Below are 17,623 nucleotides of genomic sequence, written 5' to 3'. Positions count from 1 at the left end.
AAAGATGTCACCTAACTGATCATTAGATTAGTATTGATGCATCAATGTGTAAGCAGCATTTTGGGGCTGGAGTTAATTTTAAGGTTCCCAACCCCTCCAAAGGTTTAGAAGATGAATCTGAGAGGTCATGAGATGGTTAACGGGAGAGGAAAGTAAAAAAAACAAAACAAAGCTCTGATCCACGAATCCTGTCTTTATGTGAATAACTTATTTATTCATTAAATAATTGCTATGTTAACATTTGTATTGTTAATGTTACTTAAAAGCTGTTTGTTTCTGATAGACTTTGCAGAGCTCTGTGCGTTGGGCTTTGATGCTAATGTTCAATTTTTTTAGGAGAATAATAAGTATGGATAAAGAATGACTGGAAAAACTAAAATTTGGTATATTGTCTCAGCCCTGCCTCGTGTCTGCAGGTATTCAGGTGCAGCCCCGACAACCTTCACCAATATGATCAGGCAGCCTTTGTGAAAGAGGAAACCCATGCTGCATGAACTATCTGTCTTCTACCACATGTCATTTAGGAAAACGCACACAGATAAGATCATATGTTTTATATTGACCGCTCAAAACAACAATGAGGCACTCGGGGCTGCAGGAAGCCGTGATCGTATAGTGGTTAGTACTCTGCGTTGTGGCCGCAGCAACCCCGGTTCGAATCCGGGTCACGGCAGCAGCAGCGGCGGGGTGACCTGGTTCATGTGGTTGAGTCACTTTTTAGGCATTACTCAAGACTTCACACCGCAATTATGACAAAATTTCACACAAATGGTGAAAATTTCAAATGAAATTGGATAAACAGGGATGTAGGGATGAAGCCTCTGCTGTTTCCAGTTTTACCTGCTGCTGCTCTTGATTTGAAAGACAAACATGTCCCTGAAGGACACACAGCTGTGCCACATAAACTGTCCGTGGAACATGACTGTCTCATTTAGGGAAATCCACACTCACTGCTGTCACACTCACCAGAACAGCTGGCCGTGATCGTATAGTGGTTAGTACTCTGCGTTGTGGCCGCAGCAACCCCGGTTCGAATCCGGGTCACGGCAGCAGCGGTGACGAGATTCTGCGTTTTGACTCCTGTCTATCTTAGAATAACTTTTAGTTTACAAATAGCACATGTACGTGATCGTAAAATTCCTCCTCTGCATATCGTGTATCCACTGACGTTTACACTTTCAAGGAGACGAATGATCGGTTAAAGGCCGTTCAGCATGTCCCCTGAATCTGTCATGAAGCTGTTGTTCTTTGCACTTTTACTTGCTACTGTTGTTGATTTATTTGAAAAAGAAAATTTGTCCCTGAAGGACACACAGCTGTGCTACATAAACTATCTGTGGAACATGATAAAATAGTACATATGATATTCAGAGCTCAGAATATGCTATCACACATTAGGAAGCAAGAGGCCGTGATAGTATAGTGGTTATTACTCTGTGTTGTGGCTGCAGCGACCCTGGTTTGTTTCCATGTCATGGTAAGGTGAGCTGCTTTCACAGTTCAGTTTAGGTCGGGCCACAGATAACACATCTGACCACAGACCAGAAGTGTTCTTTATATCTTTAACTTTTGCCCTCTGCTCCTGTTCACTTCTCAGGTGTGTGACAGACTCTAAAATGACACCCTGAGGTGGAGGCCATCTGCTGCTTAGAGGAGTTGGATAATAAAAATTGTCATCCTCACGTTGAGCCGTGTTTGTGCTCCTTTCTTTAACCCCCACAAACCAGAACATCCAGTTCGTCCACACACTGAGACGAGAATGATGCTGTAGTATTGTAATAAGACGACCTCTGACCTCCCGGGCTGATGAATATCAGGGATTACACGATAATCCACAAGCAGGAGGGGGGTAGAGTGAAGGCAAAATAGACTAGAGAGTATGTTGGGATGCAACCAGGCTACAGGAGCATGCTGGGAAATTTACTATGAAGAAATCAATCATGACTGTAAACTATGGTCACTGATACAGTCTTTAAAATGCCTGGGGAATAAAAGATATTTCTAGAGTGAACATCTTAAGTTAGATCATGTCTGCATTAAGCCACCTAACTTTAAAACACTGTTTTTGTGTGAAAACAATTTGCATCCACATTAGTGTTTCCAAGTCGTTTTAGTAGAGACCTCTGTCCACAGTTAGCAGCTGTTAAGCACTTAAATCTGCTCGATCTTTTTCTCTTCAATTAGCAAACAACAAAAGTCCATCACAGAGTGGAACAGAAAGCTTGTTGGTAAAATCATCATTTCACAGTCAGCTGTCGCAATCAACATAAATATATTTACCTGTATTTATGTCTGTAAAACGCATGAAAATGTATCACCTGTGAAGCTACAGACAGTCAGTTACTGTCTCCTCAACTGTACTGTGTTGTCATGCAGGAAAATTCACCATATAGTTCTTCTCTTTTACATATTTTTCTTCATGAAATAGTGATTTAATCGCAACCCATAAACACTTAACAAGGTAAGTATAAGGTATTTTATAGTCATGACTTCATCTGATGTAAAAGTTTGAGGCGACAGAAAGTTCCTGTTAACTTCTCTGTAACAGTTTAGGACATCATTTTGTAAAAGCTCTGTTCTTTCTGCAGCAGGACAACGAGTCCAAACACAACCAGAGACAAGAAGAACAAGGAGTCCTGCAAAAGATGGTGTAGTCCTCACACAGTCCTGATCTCAACATCATGGAGTCAGACTGGGATCACATGAAGAGACATAGAGACTCTGAGACAGAAGAACTGTGGCAGGTGTGGCAGATGCTGGAACAACCTACCTGCCAAGTACCTGAAAAACTGAGTGCATGTGTACTGAGGAGAACTGGTGCTGGTTTAAAGACAAGGGGGGGGGGGGGGGTCACAGGAAATACTGATTTGATTTAGGATTTTTTTTCTGTTTACTCCACTTTGAATGAAAAATATTTTTACATTATTGAAATATTGATTTCTCTGCACAGAATTCGTAAGCAGCGTGCTGGCGAAGACTGCAGTCAGCCTTTCATTTTATTTTGTTTGGAAACCTTAAGCCTCTTTTGCAACTTAATTTCCTGATGCTGCCAGGGGTTAACATGGTTCAGTGGAATCTTTCTGACAGAAGAAATTAAACCAAACTCCTGGGGAATTGCTCTGCTCTCTCAATTTGTGCAGAATTGCCAGGGGACTTGTGCAGCAGGGCAACTGATAACTCACCCTTGATTCAGCACAAACACTCCTCTCAAACACTTGTTAATTAACTCCTGCTTCAAATCCCAGTCTTATCAGGCCTCCCAAAGTCTACTTTCAAAGGCTGTCCGTGCTTTGAAATGCTGTTGAACTGTATTTCATTAATATGGCATGTTGATGTGAGCTTTGCTTCATTAAGCATTCAGGCTTTGTTTGTGCCGTTCCTCTCTGTCTCCTGTTTCTCATAATGGAATGAAGAAAGAGAGGAAGTCTGCAGAGCGTTGATGGAGGAAACCCTCAGAAAGGAATCAGATTATATAGGCCAGGTGTCCTTTTACAGTTATTGATGAGCTGCCCTCTCAATCCTCCAACTCAGTTTACAAGCTGCCTGACAGATCCTGGAGAGACATAGTCTTAACCAGAATGCATCCTACTGTAAACGCAGCCACGGAGTCTGCTTTTTTTTTAATGCTTTTAAGTTCACCCAAAGTACATAAACATGTATATTCTCTGTTGTCTTTTGTGCTATCTCTTCGTGCAGATAGTTTTGGTTTTATTTGTGCATGCTGTGGTTTTCTGCCACCACCCAAACACATCATCATACATCATGGTGTTCATGGCATTGAAAAATGACTCGGAAAAATATTTTAAACTCAAACACTGTCCAGAAGTTTCACTGAGCGTGACGAGAGGAAGAGCATTAAAATAGTCAAGGCGAGAGAGAACCTGAACCGAGAGGTCAGTGGTGTACTGAGTCAGGTAAGGCCAGATTTTTCTTATGTTGTATCGAGCAAAGCAGAACGACCGAGAGACAGATGCAACATGGTCAGAGAAGGATAGCTGGTCATCAAACATGACACCTAGGTTTATTCTAAAGGCGTTTTAAATCGAAAAAACCTAGGTTTATTGTGACCTCATGTTGGAGAGACTGATCGGAACGACAGGTATAGTTGGGTGTCGTCTGCGTAGCTGTGATATGAAAAACCATGCGAACTGAAGGAGGTGGTGTATATTGCAAAAAGAAGGGGTCCCAGTACCGATCCTTAGGGTACCCCTGGGCGAAGGGAAGGGATAAGGACATTTGCCCTTGCTATGACACACTGAAGGAGCGCCCAATGAGATAGGATCCAAACCAAGGAAGCGCTTTGCCCAAGATGCCCATATCAGAGAGTTCAGAGAGCAGGATGTGGTGGTTTACTGTATCAGAGGCTGCTGAGAGGTCCAGCAAGATTAGAACTGAGGACTAGCTGCCCGTAGAGCTTCTGTCACACACAACAGAACCATTTCAGTGGAGTGGTAGCTCTTAAAGCCTGACTGATTTGATTCAAGATGGACGATCCGTGAAAGGAAATCTGAGACCTGTTTGAAAACCGCCATTTTAATGGAATAAGATAAGAATGTAAGTAATAAAACTGGTCGCTAGATCTTGACTTGCGAAGGATCGAGTGAAGGCTTTTTGAGCCGAGGTGTTACCCAAGCCTGTTTGAATGTTCTCGGAAATGTTTGTGAAGCCCTCAGAAATCAGATGATTTATCAATATTTCACAGAATGTTAAATTATTCCCTTAAGGAGTCTCAATGTTAAAAATGAATGCATATAAATATCAAATTTTATGTGGTGTGCGTTCAGAATGAGGGGGGCAGATGTGAGCAGAGCATTGACAGTGTTCAGACTACAAGCGAGAGCCGTATTATTCTTTAAAACATTCTGTCCCTGTTCTGGTGTCTATCCAAGCGTGACTCAGCTCCATTTATGTCTGACAGCTCAGGGAAATTTCAAATCACTGCTGTCCCAGAAGATCACCTTTATCCCATCATGCATCTCTTCCCCAAAGATAACAGTGTGGTCCAGCATAGTGGTTCTTAACAGTAAAGCTCTAATGGCCATCTAATGCTACGAACAAGGTTGTCCCAACTGGTCAACAATGCAGTGTGAAGTTGCCAGATCATAGTCAAGTATCCCTCTTTTCCCAGTCTCTCATTCCGCTAACATTTTGCAGAAAACGCTCAAACCTGGCAACTCATAGTTTCTGCGTAGATCTTACTTAGTTATCTTACTTATCTTGTCATGAACCTTAGTGCAGACATTCATAGTCACCAAAGGATGAATCCTACTGGTGATACCATGACTTTTCCTTTAGTGCCACCAACAGGTCAAAATATGATTTTGTCCAAAACTTTAGTTTATGACCTAATACCATCAAAACTAATTACATTCCTGTTAGACTTAGCTGCAAACTGCTTTGTGTTTCAAATTGTTCACTAAATCAAGTGAAGGTTAAAGTTTCCTGATTAACTTCACAAACCCAATCAGAGCCAAATGAGTCTGATCAAGGTTTGGAAACACTGATGAGGTTGTTGATGAATTGAAACGGTTGAAGAGCAGGAATCCAAAGACAATTTCTTCCCCTCTTTTGAATCCATTTAAAAGAGACAAGCAGTGTACTTAGCCTCTATTCCCCCGACTGTAGCTGGGTTTGAAAAAAATCAATAGAGCAAATTGTAAAGCAGAGAAATTAGATGAAAGAACAAGAGAAGAGCTGCTGATTGGAAAAAAACAAGGAAAAGGTCAAGAGGGAGGAAAAGATGGAGGAGAGGAACTCTGCCGAAATCGAACCATTCCCCTGAGTTTAACAACTGAACTGTGTGTGTGTGAGTGTGTGTGTGTGTGTGTGTGTGTGTGTGTGTGTGTGTGTGTGTGTGTGTGTGTGTGTGTGTACTGGCAAATACAGTGTGGAGGGTAAGTGTCAGCTGTTATTTCTGCATAAACAAACTGTGAGCCTGAAGCACAAGCAGCGAGCCAATGTTAACATTACACACACACACAAACACACACACACACACAACACACACACACACACACACACACACACACACACACACACACACACACACACACAAAACCAAGAGAATGAAAATGTAAGTGCATCATACGCTTCCTTCTCCTCTGCAGGTATGAAACTGGACTCCTTTGTCTCATGTCAGTGTAACTTGACATAGTCTGCTATACTTGAACAAGTCTACATTTTACAAACCAGGTCATGCACTCATAGAAATACATTAAAAATTAGCAAAGAGTTAGTTCTTCATAACCACCTTATTTATTACATTATTGTCTAAAATGAAATTACAAAATACAAAAATAAAAAAGACTGCAAGACAACAACCACAAACAAAAACAACTAAAGGCAGCCAGATGAAGTGAAAATAAACAAGCTAAGCGACAAATAAAATAAATAAATAAAAACTTAATATTCAGCTTTTCAGCAAAAAAATAAAAAAAATGTCCTCTCCACTTTCACACAAAAAAGGCATCTCATCCTAAATGTTTCTGCCCATTAGAGCTTAGAGCTCACAAACATGACATAACATCTCATTAAGATTATTACTATTATTATTATTTAGTATATATTTTTATTTGTGTTATTATTCAAATGTGACATTTCCCATGAATATTTCTGATACAGCTGTCCTTTGATAATATGAGTTGTGAATTTCTGACAATCCTCACAGATTTTCATGATGCATATTAAACAGCACAACAGTGATGATCTCTGCTTCTCACCCACTTACTCCCTCTTGTGTTCTGTTGCTATTCCTGTAGAAGAGCTCTGAGTCAAAAAGTCCTCCAGGAACGAACCAGGAAACACTGCTTCTACATGCAACAGAGAACCTGCTGTGATAAAACAACTGACAACAGCCTCAAAACATGGCAAAGACCCAAAGTAACGTACACTTAATACTGACACAATGCTTTTATATTCAAGCAGCTTCAGGCCCATTATCCTGATACAGAGGATGCTCATCCACTCAGCACCCACATGCAGTACTTTGGCCTCCTCTGAGTTCACGACCCAGTTCAGAAAATAACTTTCCACCATCAACAAAACTCTCAGCATGTCAACGCATGTCAACATCCATTAAACACAAGCAAAATCTCTCATGATGGTGCATTATATTACTTATATCATGAATACTGGTTACAGTAGAGGCCAAGTATTGACCATGCAGGGATTTGGATTTGTTGCAGACAAACAAAAGTACAAAACACAGCATGAATGACAATAGATTTACTAAACAAATATTTTATTAGGATTGCTTAAATAAATTAAATGTATCTGTTTAATCTTTAATGACAAAAAATGAACAAAATATCCGCCCATTCATGAGGACTTTTAAATTTAATCCAACTTAATGTAATGTAATTTATTGTTATTTTATTGGTACAAATACAAAAGAACATGAATCCATCCATTTTATTTTATTCTATTTTAATAGTACAAATTTAAAATAACATACACTTATCCATGGGGATTTTATTTGAATTTATTTTATTAGTACAAATTTAATATAACATAGACCAAGCCATTGGGAACACCTGCACCGGAGGACCGTATTTCTTTCTTTGTCTTTCTCCAACCTTTCAAATATCTGGTTGAGATCTAGTGACTGCAAAGGCCATAGCATATGATTCTTCTCATCTTTATTTCATCTTATAATCACCTAATTATGCAAATTCAACAAATTGCCAAACATGAAACCCAAGGTGAATTGCACGGCAAAAAGTAGTTATATTAATAAGTATTTGGGTAGAATAAACCTTTATGTCAGTTTTAGTTTTGCGGCCATCCTATTCGCTGGGTGGCACTGTCGCGAAAAACGTGGGTGCTGCGGTTTTGAATCTTCGGTACTGCAGGAGGCAGAAACATGAGGGACAACGAGAACGGAATTGCAACCTCTCGCGATACTTGGTGGAAGTATAAACTTGTCCTCCCCGCATGGTTCCGCCTTTCTTTCTCCCCTTAGCGGTGAAGGTGCAACAGTAATCGGTCGTCCCGAACCCGGGTTCATCCGACACCCTCACCAACCAAGCTGAACTGAGCTCAACCTACACAGCAGCAACATGCCTCCCAAATTCGACCCCAACGAGGTTAAAATTGGTATGTTTTCACTATCGAGTGGGTAATAAAAGCTGAAGCTTTTTCACAGCCAAGATGGAGTCGGTCGGTGTCTGTTGGCCTCTGACCGGCGCAGAGAAAACGGTAAAGATGGGAGATGAAACGCGATGAAGAAAACAAAAATCTGTCTTGTTTAGTGTTTACAGACTTGATTGTATGTACCAGGTGGCATTTTACAACATATGTGGCGGTCTAATGAAGCATTTGGACGGTAAAAGGTTGACTCCGCGGGAATGCACGTGGGACAAACCAGCTAGCTTCTAATCGTAATGATATGCTAACAGTAATGCAATGCTAACATTAGCATCATTTACAAATGCATGAAAATGAGAATTGAGTTAATGCTGCTCACTAATGTTTTCTAATATAACGGTGTGTTGTAATTTTAATGAAAATTTGTTAATATGAAATCAATTTTCATTCAAACTTTATATTCCAAATTATTATGGTTCCTTAATTTATTTGGGTACTTCTGTTGAAATACTGATTTTACATAAATCATCTTTGATTTGACTTATGGACTATTTAATTAATATTTCCATTATAATTAGGTTTACCATTTTTATTGATGAATCAATTCATTTCTTTTTCCAACATAGAAAACCAGAATATATTCAGTTGTCAGTCTTTTTAGAAAGTGGTTCTAAATAATCGATTGTCAATACTTTGAGTTTTCTGTTGCTCAACTAAATGTTGCAGCTGTGACTTTTATGCTGTATAGCAATTTTCACGACTCAAGTGGTTTTACATAATAATTGGAACATTGATTTATGAATGAATCAGTCTAAAACTTGCCATCAATTCTGATAATGAGTGAACAACCAATAAGCTAAAACATCTTTTTTTTTTTTCTTTAAAGTGGAATTGATGACAAATTTTTAAAGTCTAAAGACAATTTGAATGGTTTCTCTCAGCACTGGTCTTAATGTTTGAGTGGCAGATCTAATGAACATTTCAAAACCCATTTTTAATTTATGAAGCCCTTTAGACTTGGCAGTTGAGTCCAGTTCATGGGAACTGCAAACATCTCACATTATTAATCAGTCTGATCTACCTTGAGCTCCAGATGTAGAGTTGTAATTCAGTGTTGAGCAACATTTTATATTTCAGTGAAGTTTACCCAAGTCGGTGATCATTAGCAAGTTGTAATTAAAAACCAGTGAAATGGGTTCTTTATTCTATCTGTAATGATGTGTTTTTAATTGGACAATTATTTGACTGCATGGTTTGTCTACAATTAACATAAAATGTTAAATTGGGTCCTTTTTTTTATGGATATTATGAAACTGATGCATCACCTGGTTCTAATCATGTCTGTCAGAGCTCAATTGGCCTGAAAACATTTGATTTAACTGATTGGGTGTATTGGAGCTGGGAGGAATGAGAAAATACACCGGGGGCAGAATTGAAGTGATTTTGTAAACCAAATCTGAGTTGGCTGTTAAATAGATTAACTAAAATTGCAAACCTGTCGATGAAAAAGTTTTAGCTTATTCAGCTCAAGTCCTGTGATAAGAGCAAGACATTTTGCTGGACACAGCTATAGACAAGATAAATCCCTTTTTTTATATATGATAAATCTTACACAATTATGAGCACTGCTTACACAGGTTTTGTTAGATTAAATATGCCAAGTTCATAGGTGGCAACTTTTTTTTTTTTTTTTTTTTTAAATGTGAATCACCGTCTTGCAGTGTTGGCAACAGTTTGTAGTTTAACAGCATTTCCATACAAATTGATGTTTGGTGGACTTAATTATAAACAGTCCTTGAGTCCTGTAATCCTGTAAAAGCCCAGGTGCATTTGTTTTTTTGTCATTGATATACCGGAGCAGGATAAGACTGGGCTGTATATTGAGTGTTTTTAATCAGTTGTCAATGGGTGCCTGTGAATGGATAAGTGTGAAGAAGCTAAATCAGATGAATATAAAACTATCTTTGTCTTACAGTGTTCATGAGGTGCACAGGAGGAGAAGTTGGAGCCACCTCTGCTCTGGCCCCCAAAATCGGACCTCTGGGTCTGGTGAGTGTTAAAATGTATATTAGCACAAATTGAACCAGCCTCCCGCCACTATGCCTGTCTGTCTGAGTGACTGAGTATAATCCAGTGGAGGCTCAGATTGACCCAGCTTTAGGAAACAGGGCTGCCCAAACTAATGGACAACTCTGTGCCGAAAAGCCTGGAACACAAACTGAGGCTCCTGCATGTCATCACAAAGGACACTGCTGTAAAAAGTTCAATAATGGGGGATTTACAATAGGTAGACAAAACAAAAAAAAACAAACTTCAACATCTCAGTTCTGTAAGTTGCTGCTTCGGTCTGAATGAAGTCATGTAGGTGTGTTTTGTTTTCCTGTCGCGGCTGCTCTAAGCTAATCGCTCCTTGGTGTTTTCTCTCCAGTCTCCCAAGAAAGTTGGTGACGACATTGCCAAGGCAACCGGTGACTGGAAGGGCCTGAGGATCACCGTGAAGCTGACCATCCAGAACAGACAGGCAGCTGTACGTACTCCACTTGCTGTGTCCAAATACTGCAATGCAAACCCCACTTCCAGCCTGCTTTCAATGCAAACGCCCAGTTGTGCAGGATGATTATTACATCCAGGTTTGATTTTTTTTTTTTATTTAATAAAATCCTTTTGTTCTGTTCAGGTTGAGGTGGTTCCCTCTGCATCTGCCCTCATCATCAAGGCCCTGAAGGAGCCTCCCCGTGACAGGAAGAAGGTCAAGAACAGTAAGTGACTTTGAAAAACCAGCTGTTTCAATAAAGTGCTCAGCACACTTAATTACAAACTGACTATATTTCATACCTTTTTTATTAATATTTTTTCTTTTTTAATTTTCCAGTCAAGCACAGTGGAAGTGTGACCTTCGATGAGATTGTCGGCATCGCTCGTGTCATGAGGCCTCGCTCCATCGCCAGGGAGCTCTCTGGTAAGAACACAGGACTTTGGGGAAAAGTCAGACAATTTCTGAATTTAATTTCTGTTTACAGCTTTTATAGCAGTTCATCTCTCACACTAAAGCAGGGTGTTCCCTTTCACATGAAGCTTTATTCCTGTTAAGCCTCCCGCCACTATGCCTGTCTGTCCAAGTGACTGAGTATAATCCAGTGGAGGCTCAGACTGACCCAGCTTTAGGAAACAGGGCTGCCCAAACTAATGGACAACTCTGTGCCGAAAAGTCTGGAACATTATCAACCAGATGAATGTACAGATTCAATCCCACATCAGTTTACTATTAAATTTAAGCACTGAATCCAATGTCACTTAAATACTGGACACATTTTCATGTTTAGGGCTCTTTTTTTTTTTTCTAAGACCTAAAACATTTTTGACATGACTGAGCAGGTAACGGCTCTTGAGAAACTTATATTTATTTTTTTTCCTTCAGGAACCATCAAGGAGATCCTGGGCACCGCTCAGTCTGTTGGATGCACCATTGATGGCCGTCTTCCCCATGATGTCATCGATGACATCAACAGCGGCAAAGTCGAGTGCCCATCTGATTAAATGGACAATTAAAATGTTGACAAAAAATGAACTTCTTGTGTTAATCTTCTTTTTAATTCCTTTTGTTTACACTCAGTATAATCATACACTAGAATGGGATGTACACTGTCAGTTTATTAGGTACACCCAGCTCAAACTAAAGCCATACATCAGATGGGTATTGGACGGAATTGGTTTTATCTGGGTGTACCTAATAAACTGATGTAATGTACCTCTGTGACGCAGGGCTATGGGATGGTTTTTCTGAGGAAACTGGACAATGTTTAAATTGAAGGGGAGGGGGGGAAAAAAAAACAGCCTCGAGGTCATGACTTAAAAAAAGAATCAAGCGTCCAAATCATCCATGACACCTTTCAGTTTAGTGAACAACAAATGTTTGAAGCTATTGGGAATTAATACAAGGTTCATTTGTCACATGTGAAATTGAGGTATTTGAACTTTAATAAGTTTTGTGCTACTTTATATATTTTGGAGACACCTGATCCGAGTTGCATTAAATTACATTTTATGTACCTTAAATTAGACTTAACTACAGAAACTGTTCAGATGAGTGAGTCCTTAAAGTCAAAATCAAACCCAGATTCAGTTTGGGAGATAATGAACAGAATTAGACAAACACTAAAGTGAAATGTTACATAAGTATAAATTGAATACAAATTAAATGGCTAAGTTGAACTTCAGCTTGGATAACAGTGTGCAGGGTTTTTGCCTTCATCTACAGCCAGTTATGATTCAGCACAGGTTTGATTTTATACAAAATATTTATTGAAAATCTCAGCCAGTCATATACAATTCTACAAAAGTATAAATGGTTCAAAAACTCAGCAGTTAGGGAACAAAAAGGACCTATTCACACTGGTGCAGCTATTTGTACTGGGTATGAAGTGATGTAGTTCTGTCTTATAAACACATTTCAAATCTTTCTCACCTGACAAATGCAAAACAGGATTTTTCAAATGAAGCTGCTTCAGTATATTTTGTCAAACAGCATGTGTGAAAAATAAAAAACTAGGTTGTGATTTGGTACCAAAACCTGACAGCAAATGTCAGGACTTTTATTTTTTTGTTAACTTATTCAATGATGAGACTTTAAACATTTTATTCAGTAAAGGTTCTTGTGCAGTTACATGTTTACTTTAGAGAACTTTATCTCTTGATAAATTAATAAAGGGTTTTTTGTAGAAAAACATATTGATATTTCTCCTTTTGAAAAGTATCACAGGCATTGTAACAGTGCTCAGACATTTCAGACGCCTGTTCATAACCGATCAAGTTACTGCCTATGTTCTCACCCCCTCCAGTGGTTAACTGAATGAAAAGCTTATTTGCCAGATTGTATTGGTTCAATAAAGACAGAATCAGTCACTTTCTGAACTGCTGCATGTTGCTTATTGTCAAAAAAATCCTGTTATAGAAGAAACCAAACAGCATTGGTATCAAAACATGAGTCAGGTTTATAGAAAAAATGATTAAAATACAAAATGGACCAAGACTAAGTTAGTGAGGTGTGAGTGTGATGTTAGATGTGTGTTGTCTTTGTGTTGGATGTTTGTTGTGCGTTTGGTTGGAAGACAGAAGCTGCACCGCCACAAAGACCTGGACTGTAACCTCACCTCCTTTGAGTTCATCAGTGTTGCTGCACTGTAACCTGGATCTTATTGATTCACAGCTGCTGGATGACGAACAAGCGTCACTTAAATGCGTCGTGTCCAGACAGTGATAACCTCAGAGGAGCTGATGAAGAGCATTTCATCGTTTGTGTCACCGGAGGTGTGTGGTGAAACGTCCTCAGTTTTCCACCTCCTCCTCTTCCTCGGCTTCAGGCTCCTCCTCCATGCGCTCCTCTTCCTCCTCTTCCTCCTCCCTGCTCTTATCATTCTCAGAGTCGGTCTTCTTCTCTTTATCTTTGCGCTTCTGCTCCGACACCTCCTTCTTTCCTTTCTGGCCTTTCTTATACACTGTTGACAAACCCAAACACCCACCATTAACTTTAAATACGCAGCATTAAAATAAAGGACCTGTAGTTGATTGTATTTTACATAAGTGTCTGTTATCAATTGTTTGCTCCACCAAACACTGAATGTCCAATCACAGCTTAGAAACAATAAGTGCCTGGTTTTGAATTTTTCTTTACATGTTGAAGCAGTTTTCATAATATCTATAAAGACAGTAATACAGAAGAATTAAGCAGGTGGCGTCTGTTTTTAGCCTTTCCATGATCAAAATCCTGGATGAGGTTAAGGAGCATTTCATAGGAGATCACTTTGTGGGGTTACAGGTTACATTACAGTATAGGTTAGTATTTCTTCTTCTGAGTATTTTTTACAAAAACAGAGATAATCAGTTTCTACAAATCCAGACTGATGTTAATCCACAGTACGTCTCAGGAGAGTAATGTCAACTTCACTTATCGTTTAAATTTCCTTAAAAGCTGTAACGAATCACTCATGTACCGACCTTCCAAAGCTTCTCTGAGAGGCTCCAGGAATCGTTCAAACTCCATTTCCTCCATCGCAGCCAAGACGTCTCCTGCGTTCAGAGTTTTTCTCTTGGCTTTCATGGCAAAATTATTTGCACTGTGACAAAATGAACAGAAAAAAAACACATGTTCATAATAATATTCAGATCTTAAACATGATATTTTAAGAATCATAACATTATAAGTTCATTCAGACTTTTCATGTTCCTTGGGATTTGATTTGTGTAAAATCCCAACATCACTTGAATCAAACTGAATTTGTGAATCAACTCAGCATGACTGTGTTTGATTGTATATATGTTGTTTTTTTATTCTTACCAGGAGGTTGCATACAATACAAACACGCTGGCAGCTTGGGATATGGCTCTCCTTGCTTCTTTCGACACATTCACCCCATCTGGGAGCTGTTGAAAACAAATGGTGCGGAGGAGTTATGTCAAAGCTTCAGTACATACAGGTTTTATCAGAAGACACAGGCAGGCTGAGAGAAGTATTTATTTACTTAGAGATGATTACATCCTCATGCAAAAAGAGAACTGAACGAATGTGCTCATTCTGTATAATACAGTTCAACAGCAGCAAGCTACATCCTCCAAAATGACCATATGTAATCAGGAAAATGTAAAAAATTCACATTCATTCATGTGTCAGCAACATTTTACTGCTGTAGTTGCTTACTTTTTTAATTCATTGGTTGATTAATTGGTTTAAAAAGTTCAGAAAATAGTGAGAGAAACCCATCACAACTACCCAGAGCCCATAGTGACACCTTCTAAATACTTTTTTTGTCAAACCAATAGTTCAAACATCAAACATTATTAAAAATGAATTAAAATCACTAAAAGAAAAGCAGCAAATCCTCACACAAGCTGGAACCATGACATGTTTACATGAAAAATTACATTAAACGGTTGCCTTAATTTTCTGTCATTCAAATAATGGTTTCAGCTCTATTTGTCTTTAAGATGAGGATACGGACCTTTATCATCACACCACTGTTACATTTATACTTTTTACAATAAAATGCTACATGTGATGACATCAAAATGTGTTTCTCTGGGGCTTTGATGAAAAAAGTAGCATCAAATAGAAACGGTATAAAAGAAATAAAAATAAAGAATACAAATAAATCAGTTGGAAGATAGAGGGGTTGAGCTGGAGCTATGGATTGTGCAAAAGGTGCATATTACAGAGAATGTATGTATATAAGTGTCTATGAATTCAGTAATACAAAGGATCAGATGATCCAGTAATTGCAGTTTGTTTGCAGCATTGTTTACTATTGCGGTTTAATCTATAATGAGGCATCATACTTTGCTAAAAATCTTAATCTGTAAAGTGTCAGATCAATATTGTGCAGTAAAAAGTACAATATTTCCCACTAAAATGTAGTGAAGTAATAGTATAAAGTGGCATAAAAACAAAATAATCATGCAGTTTGCAGGTACTTAAGTAAATGTGCTTCGTAACATTCTGCCATCGTGTCAAGCAAGTACTTTAAAATCTGATTTTTTTTTCAATGAATGTTCGTACCTTTCACCGATTTGTGTTGGAGAAAGTAGTAGTAGTTGTTTTTGTTATTTATATTCAACTTTAAAGCTGAAGCCTTAATGAAAGAAAAGCTTCAGTCTGAGTTCAGTGTCTGCTCTCCGCACTCACCGCCTCCTTGATGATGCGGGTGATCACCGCGTTGGGTAGGTTCAGGTCTTCTGGCCTCTCTGCCATTTCACGCACTGTTTACTGAGTCCTCAACCCCTGTTCACCGCGTATTCACCGTTAACCGAACCGTCCGTTGGTGCTAAGCTACCCGATTAGCGCCCGCTTACAGTGTTGTGTTAGCTTGGAGCTACAGTAGCTGGTTAGGTCGTTCAGTTTCAGGGTAAGATAAACTCGCTACCGGCGGACAATTTACGTTATACTACCGCGTTTGAAGAAAACGTTAACTTGGATCGGTTAAAGTTCAAACGGTGCCTGAAGTCGCTCGTGTGCCCATCAGAACTAATTTGTTTTGAGACGTTTCCCGCGAACCTTCCAACCACGAGCCCTCTACGTCACCTCTCAACTTCGACCTCTGACGTAGTGTGACGTGTAATCTGTTACGTATTTAACGTAAAAAAAGAAAAAGAAAGAAAGAAAGAAAAAGAGGAGGAGCCAAATAAATAATAGAAACTCTTTCTTCTCAAAAAAAGGCTCAATAAAAAAACAATATAACGTTTATATTTTTAACTTGCACTTCCAAAAAAATTATGGAGAAAATTTGTTTTGGAATATTATGCCAATAAAAAAACAAAGAAATACAAAAAATACCTGAGATTGTGTTTTGAATCTTATTATGTAGGCTACATTTCATATTATATTTCATATAATCTCCCACTAACAAGTATTGTCTGTGTATCTAAAGGCTGCTATGCCTAATTTCTCTGTGTCATTGTGATGACCGTATTCACAGCCACACAACTGAAATAGAAATATGGTAATATTTATCCAGTCTCACCACACTCAAAACATTCATATCCAAAAGGCAGATTTATGGTTTCATACACTCTCATTATCATAGTTTTCTTTGCAGTCACTTAAAATACATAAAACACGGCCACAGTTTGTTTGGTTTAGAAAGTTGTTCATTGCTTCTTTGACACTGTATTTTAAATGAGGTATGCATTGTTCTGTCACTATTAGTTTAAGTAAGTTGTATTAATAATTTTTTCTTTGTTTTTTGAGTGTCTGCTGCATCTGTCCTCCTTCCTGATCTGTTCAGAAGAGGTGACTGAGGGTGGAGCCCACCGAAATGCAAAGGCCCAAGAAATGGAGCAGACCGTGAGTTGCATCAGCATGTGGCAGAATTGGGTTTAGGCAGCTAACAGTTACAACCTAATACTATATTACAAATTGAATTTTAGCAAAATAATTATTCAATGAAAAGTTTTTCACCATCAACCAAACATTTACTTTCGTCTACCATGTTTCTGACGTCAACAACTCGGCAAATTGTGTACCAAAATTATCGCAGTCAGATGAGTTCTGACTCGAGGGCTTGTTCACGCAAATTTTCCCAGTCAGAAACTTAATTTTCAGTCATTCCAACCCCACATAAATGCAGGATATGTCTTCCCTGACGGCCATTGTCCTCCAGTGTTGTCCAAACATCATTAAAAACACATCAGCCACAGCGTTGCACATGTTCCTTCATTATCATGAACACACACACTGTAGTTTATTTAGACTAAGTCCCATATCCACCATCCTGCTGCCTCATACTAGAGCAACAAATGTGGATTAATCCACCACTGAATATAGTTCCCGACAAATGTATTATTTCCTCCTTTTTGAGTAAGGTTTCTGAAAAACTACAATAACAATGTTGTTGAGAGAAGATTTACGTCTTCTGTAGGAACCAATGAGCTTGGAGTTTAATGTCACAGACAGAGCAGGGGAGTAAAAAAGTATATAAAGATGAACTAATATAATGTTGGTTTAAGTGTTTTCATGGCATTTGTTGACATTTGTTTAAAATATGAGCTA

General features: G+C 38.7%; 2 protein-coding genes and 4 non-coding genes across 7 annotated transcripts; 5 read left to right on the top strand and 1 right to left on the bottom strand.

Annotated features, from left to right (window-relative positions):
- Positions 1–601: 601 nt before the first annotated feature.
- Positions 602–673, top strand: trnah-gug (transfer RNA histidin (anticodon GUG)). Its single transcript has one exon. It is a non-coding gene; the product is annotated as a tRNA-His (tRNA).
- A 304-nt stretch (positions 674–977) lies between these two features.
- Positions 978–1,049, top strand: trnah-gug (transfer RNA histidin (anticodon GUG)). The gene has a single exon. It is a non-coding gene; the product is annotated as a tRNA-His (tRNA).
- Positions 1,050–7,935: 6,886 nt separating this feature from the next.
- Positions 7,936–11,653, top strand: rpl12 (ribosomal protein L12). 2 transcript variants are annotated; one of them, XM_056377056.1, is made up of 6 exons: positions 7,936–8,094; positions 10,061–10,134; positions 10,514–10,612; positions 10,763–10,844; positions 10,958–11,044; positions 11,504–11,653. In XM_056377056.1, the coding sequence occupies exons 1-6, from the start codon at positions 8,058–8,060 to the stop codon at positions 11,620–11,622; spliced, it is 498 nt and encodes a 165-aa protein (XP_056233031.1). In that variant the 5' UTR covers positions 7,936–8,057; the 3' UTR covers positions 11,623–11,653. The 2 variants fall into 2 exon arrangements, with proteins under 2 accessions (XP_056233031.1, XP_056233039.1); XM_056377064.1 differs by having other exon boundaries at positions 8,071–8,196.
- LOC130174809 (small nucleolar RNA SNORA65) lies at positions 10,176–10,302 on the top strand. The gene has a single exon (XR_008828639.1). It is a non-coding gene; the product is annotated as a small nucleolar RNA SNORA65 (small nucleolar RNA).
- On the top strand, positions 11,180–11,306 carry LOC130174796 (small nucleolar RNA SNORA65). Its single transcript, XR_008828635.1, has one exon. It is a non-coding gene; the product is annotated as a small nucleolar RNA SNORA65 (small nucleolar RNA).
- Positions 11,654–12,045: 392 nt separating the features above from the next.
- pole3 (polymerase (DNA directed), epsilon 3 (p17 subunit)) lies at positions 12,046–16,695 on the bottom strand. The gene is made up of 4 exons (XM_056377076.1): positions 15,761–16,695; positions 14,420–14,505; positions 14,080–14,198; positions 12,046–13,580 (listed from the first exon to the last, which is right to left on the bottom strand). Exons 1-4 carry the CDS (start codon positions 15,824–15,826, stop codon positions 13,411–13,413), a joined length of 441 nt encoding a protein of 146 aa, XP_056233051.1. The 5' UTR covers positions 15,827–16,695; the 3' UTR covers positions 12,046–13,410.
- Positions 16,696–17,623: the final 928 nt, after the last annotated feature.

The sequence above is a fragment of the Seriola aureovittata genome, chromosome 1 (genome assembly GCF_021018895.1).
Source record: "Seriola aureovittata isolate HTS-2021-v1 ecotype China chromosome 1, ASM2101889v1, whole genome shotgun sequence".
Classification (NCBI taxonomy): Eukaryota; Metazoa; Chordata; class Actinopteri; order Carangiformes; family Carangidae; genus Seriola; species Seriola aureovittata.
This window is presented reverse-complemented; position numbering and strand designations above follow the sequence as displayed.

Bases quoted from the DNA above. Each gene is read 5' to 3' on its own strand.
- rpl12 (XM_056377056.1), top strand. From the start codon at position 8,058: ATGCCTCCCAAATTCGACCCCAACGAGGTTAAAATTG. The intron at 8,095-10,060 runs GTATGTTTTCAC...TTTGTCTTACAG, and splicing joins CCCCAACGAGGTTAAAATTG to TGTTCATGAGGTGCACAGGA. The intron at 11,045-11,503 runs GTAAGAACACAG...TTTTTCCTTCAG, and splicing joins CATCGCCAGGGAGCTCTCTG to GAACCATCAAGGAGATCCTG.
- pole3 (XM_056377076.1), bottom strand. From the start codon at position 15,826: ATGGCAGAGAGGCCAGAAGACCTGAACCTACCCAACGCGGTGATCACC. The intron at 14,506-15,760 runs GTGAGTGCGGAG...TGTTTTCAACAG, and splicing joins CCCGCATCATCAAGGAGGCG to CTCCCAGATGGGGTGAATGT. The intron at 13,581-14,079 runs GTCGGTACATGA...GTTTGTCAACAG, and splicing joins TCTCAGAGAAGCTTTGGAAG to TGTATAAGAAAGGCCAGAAA.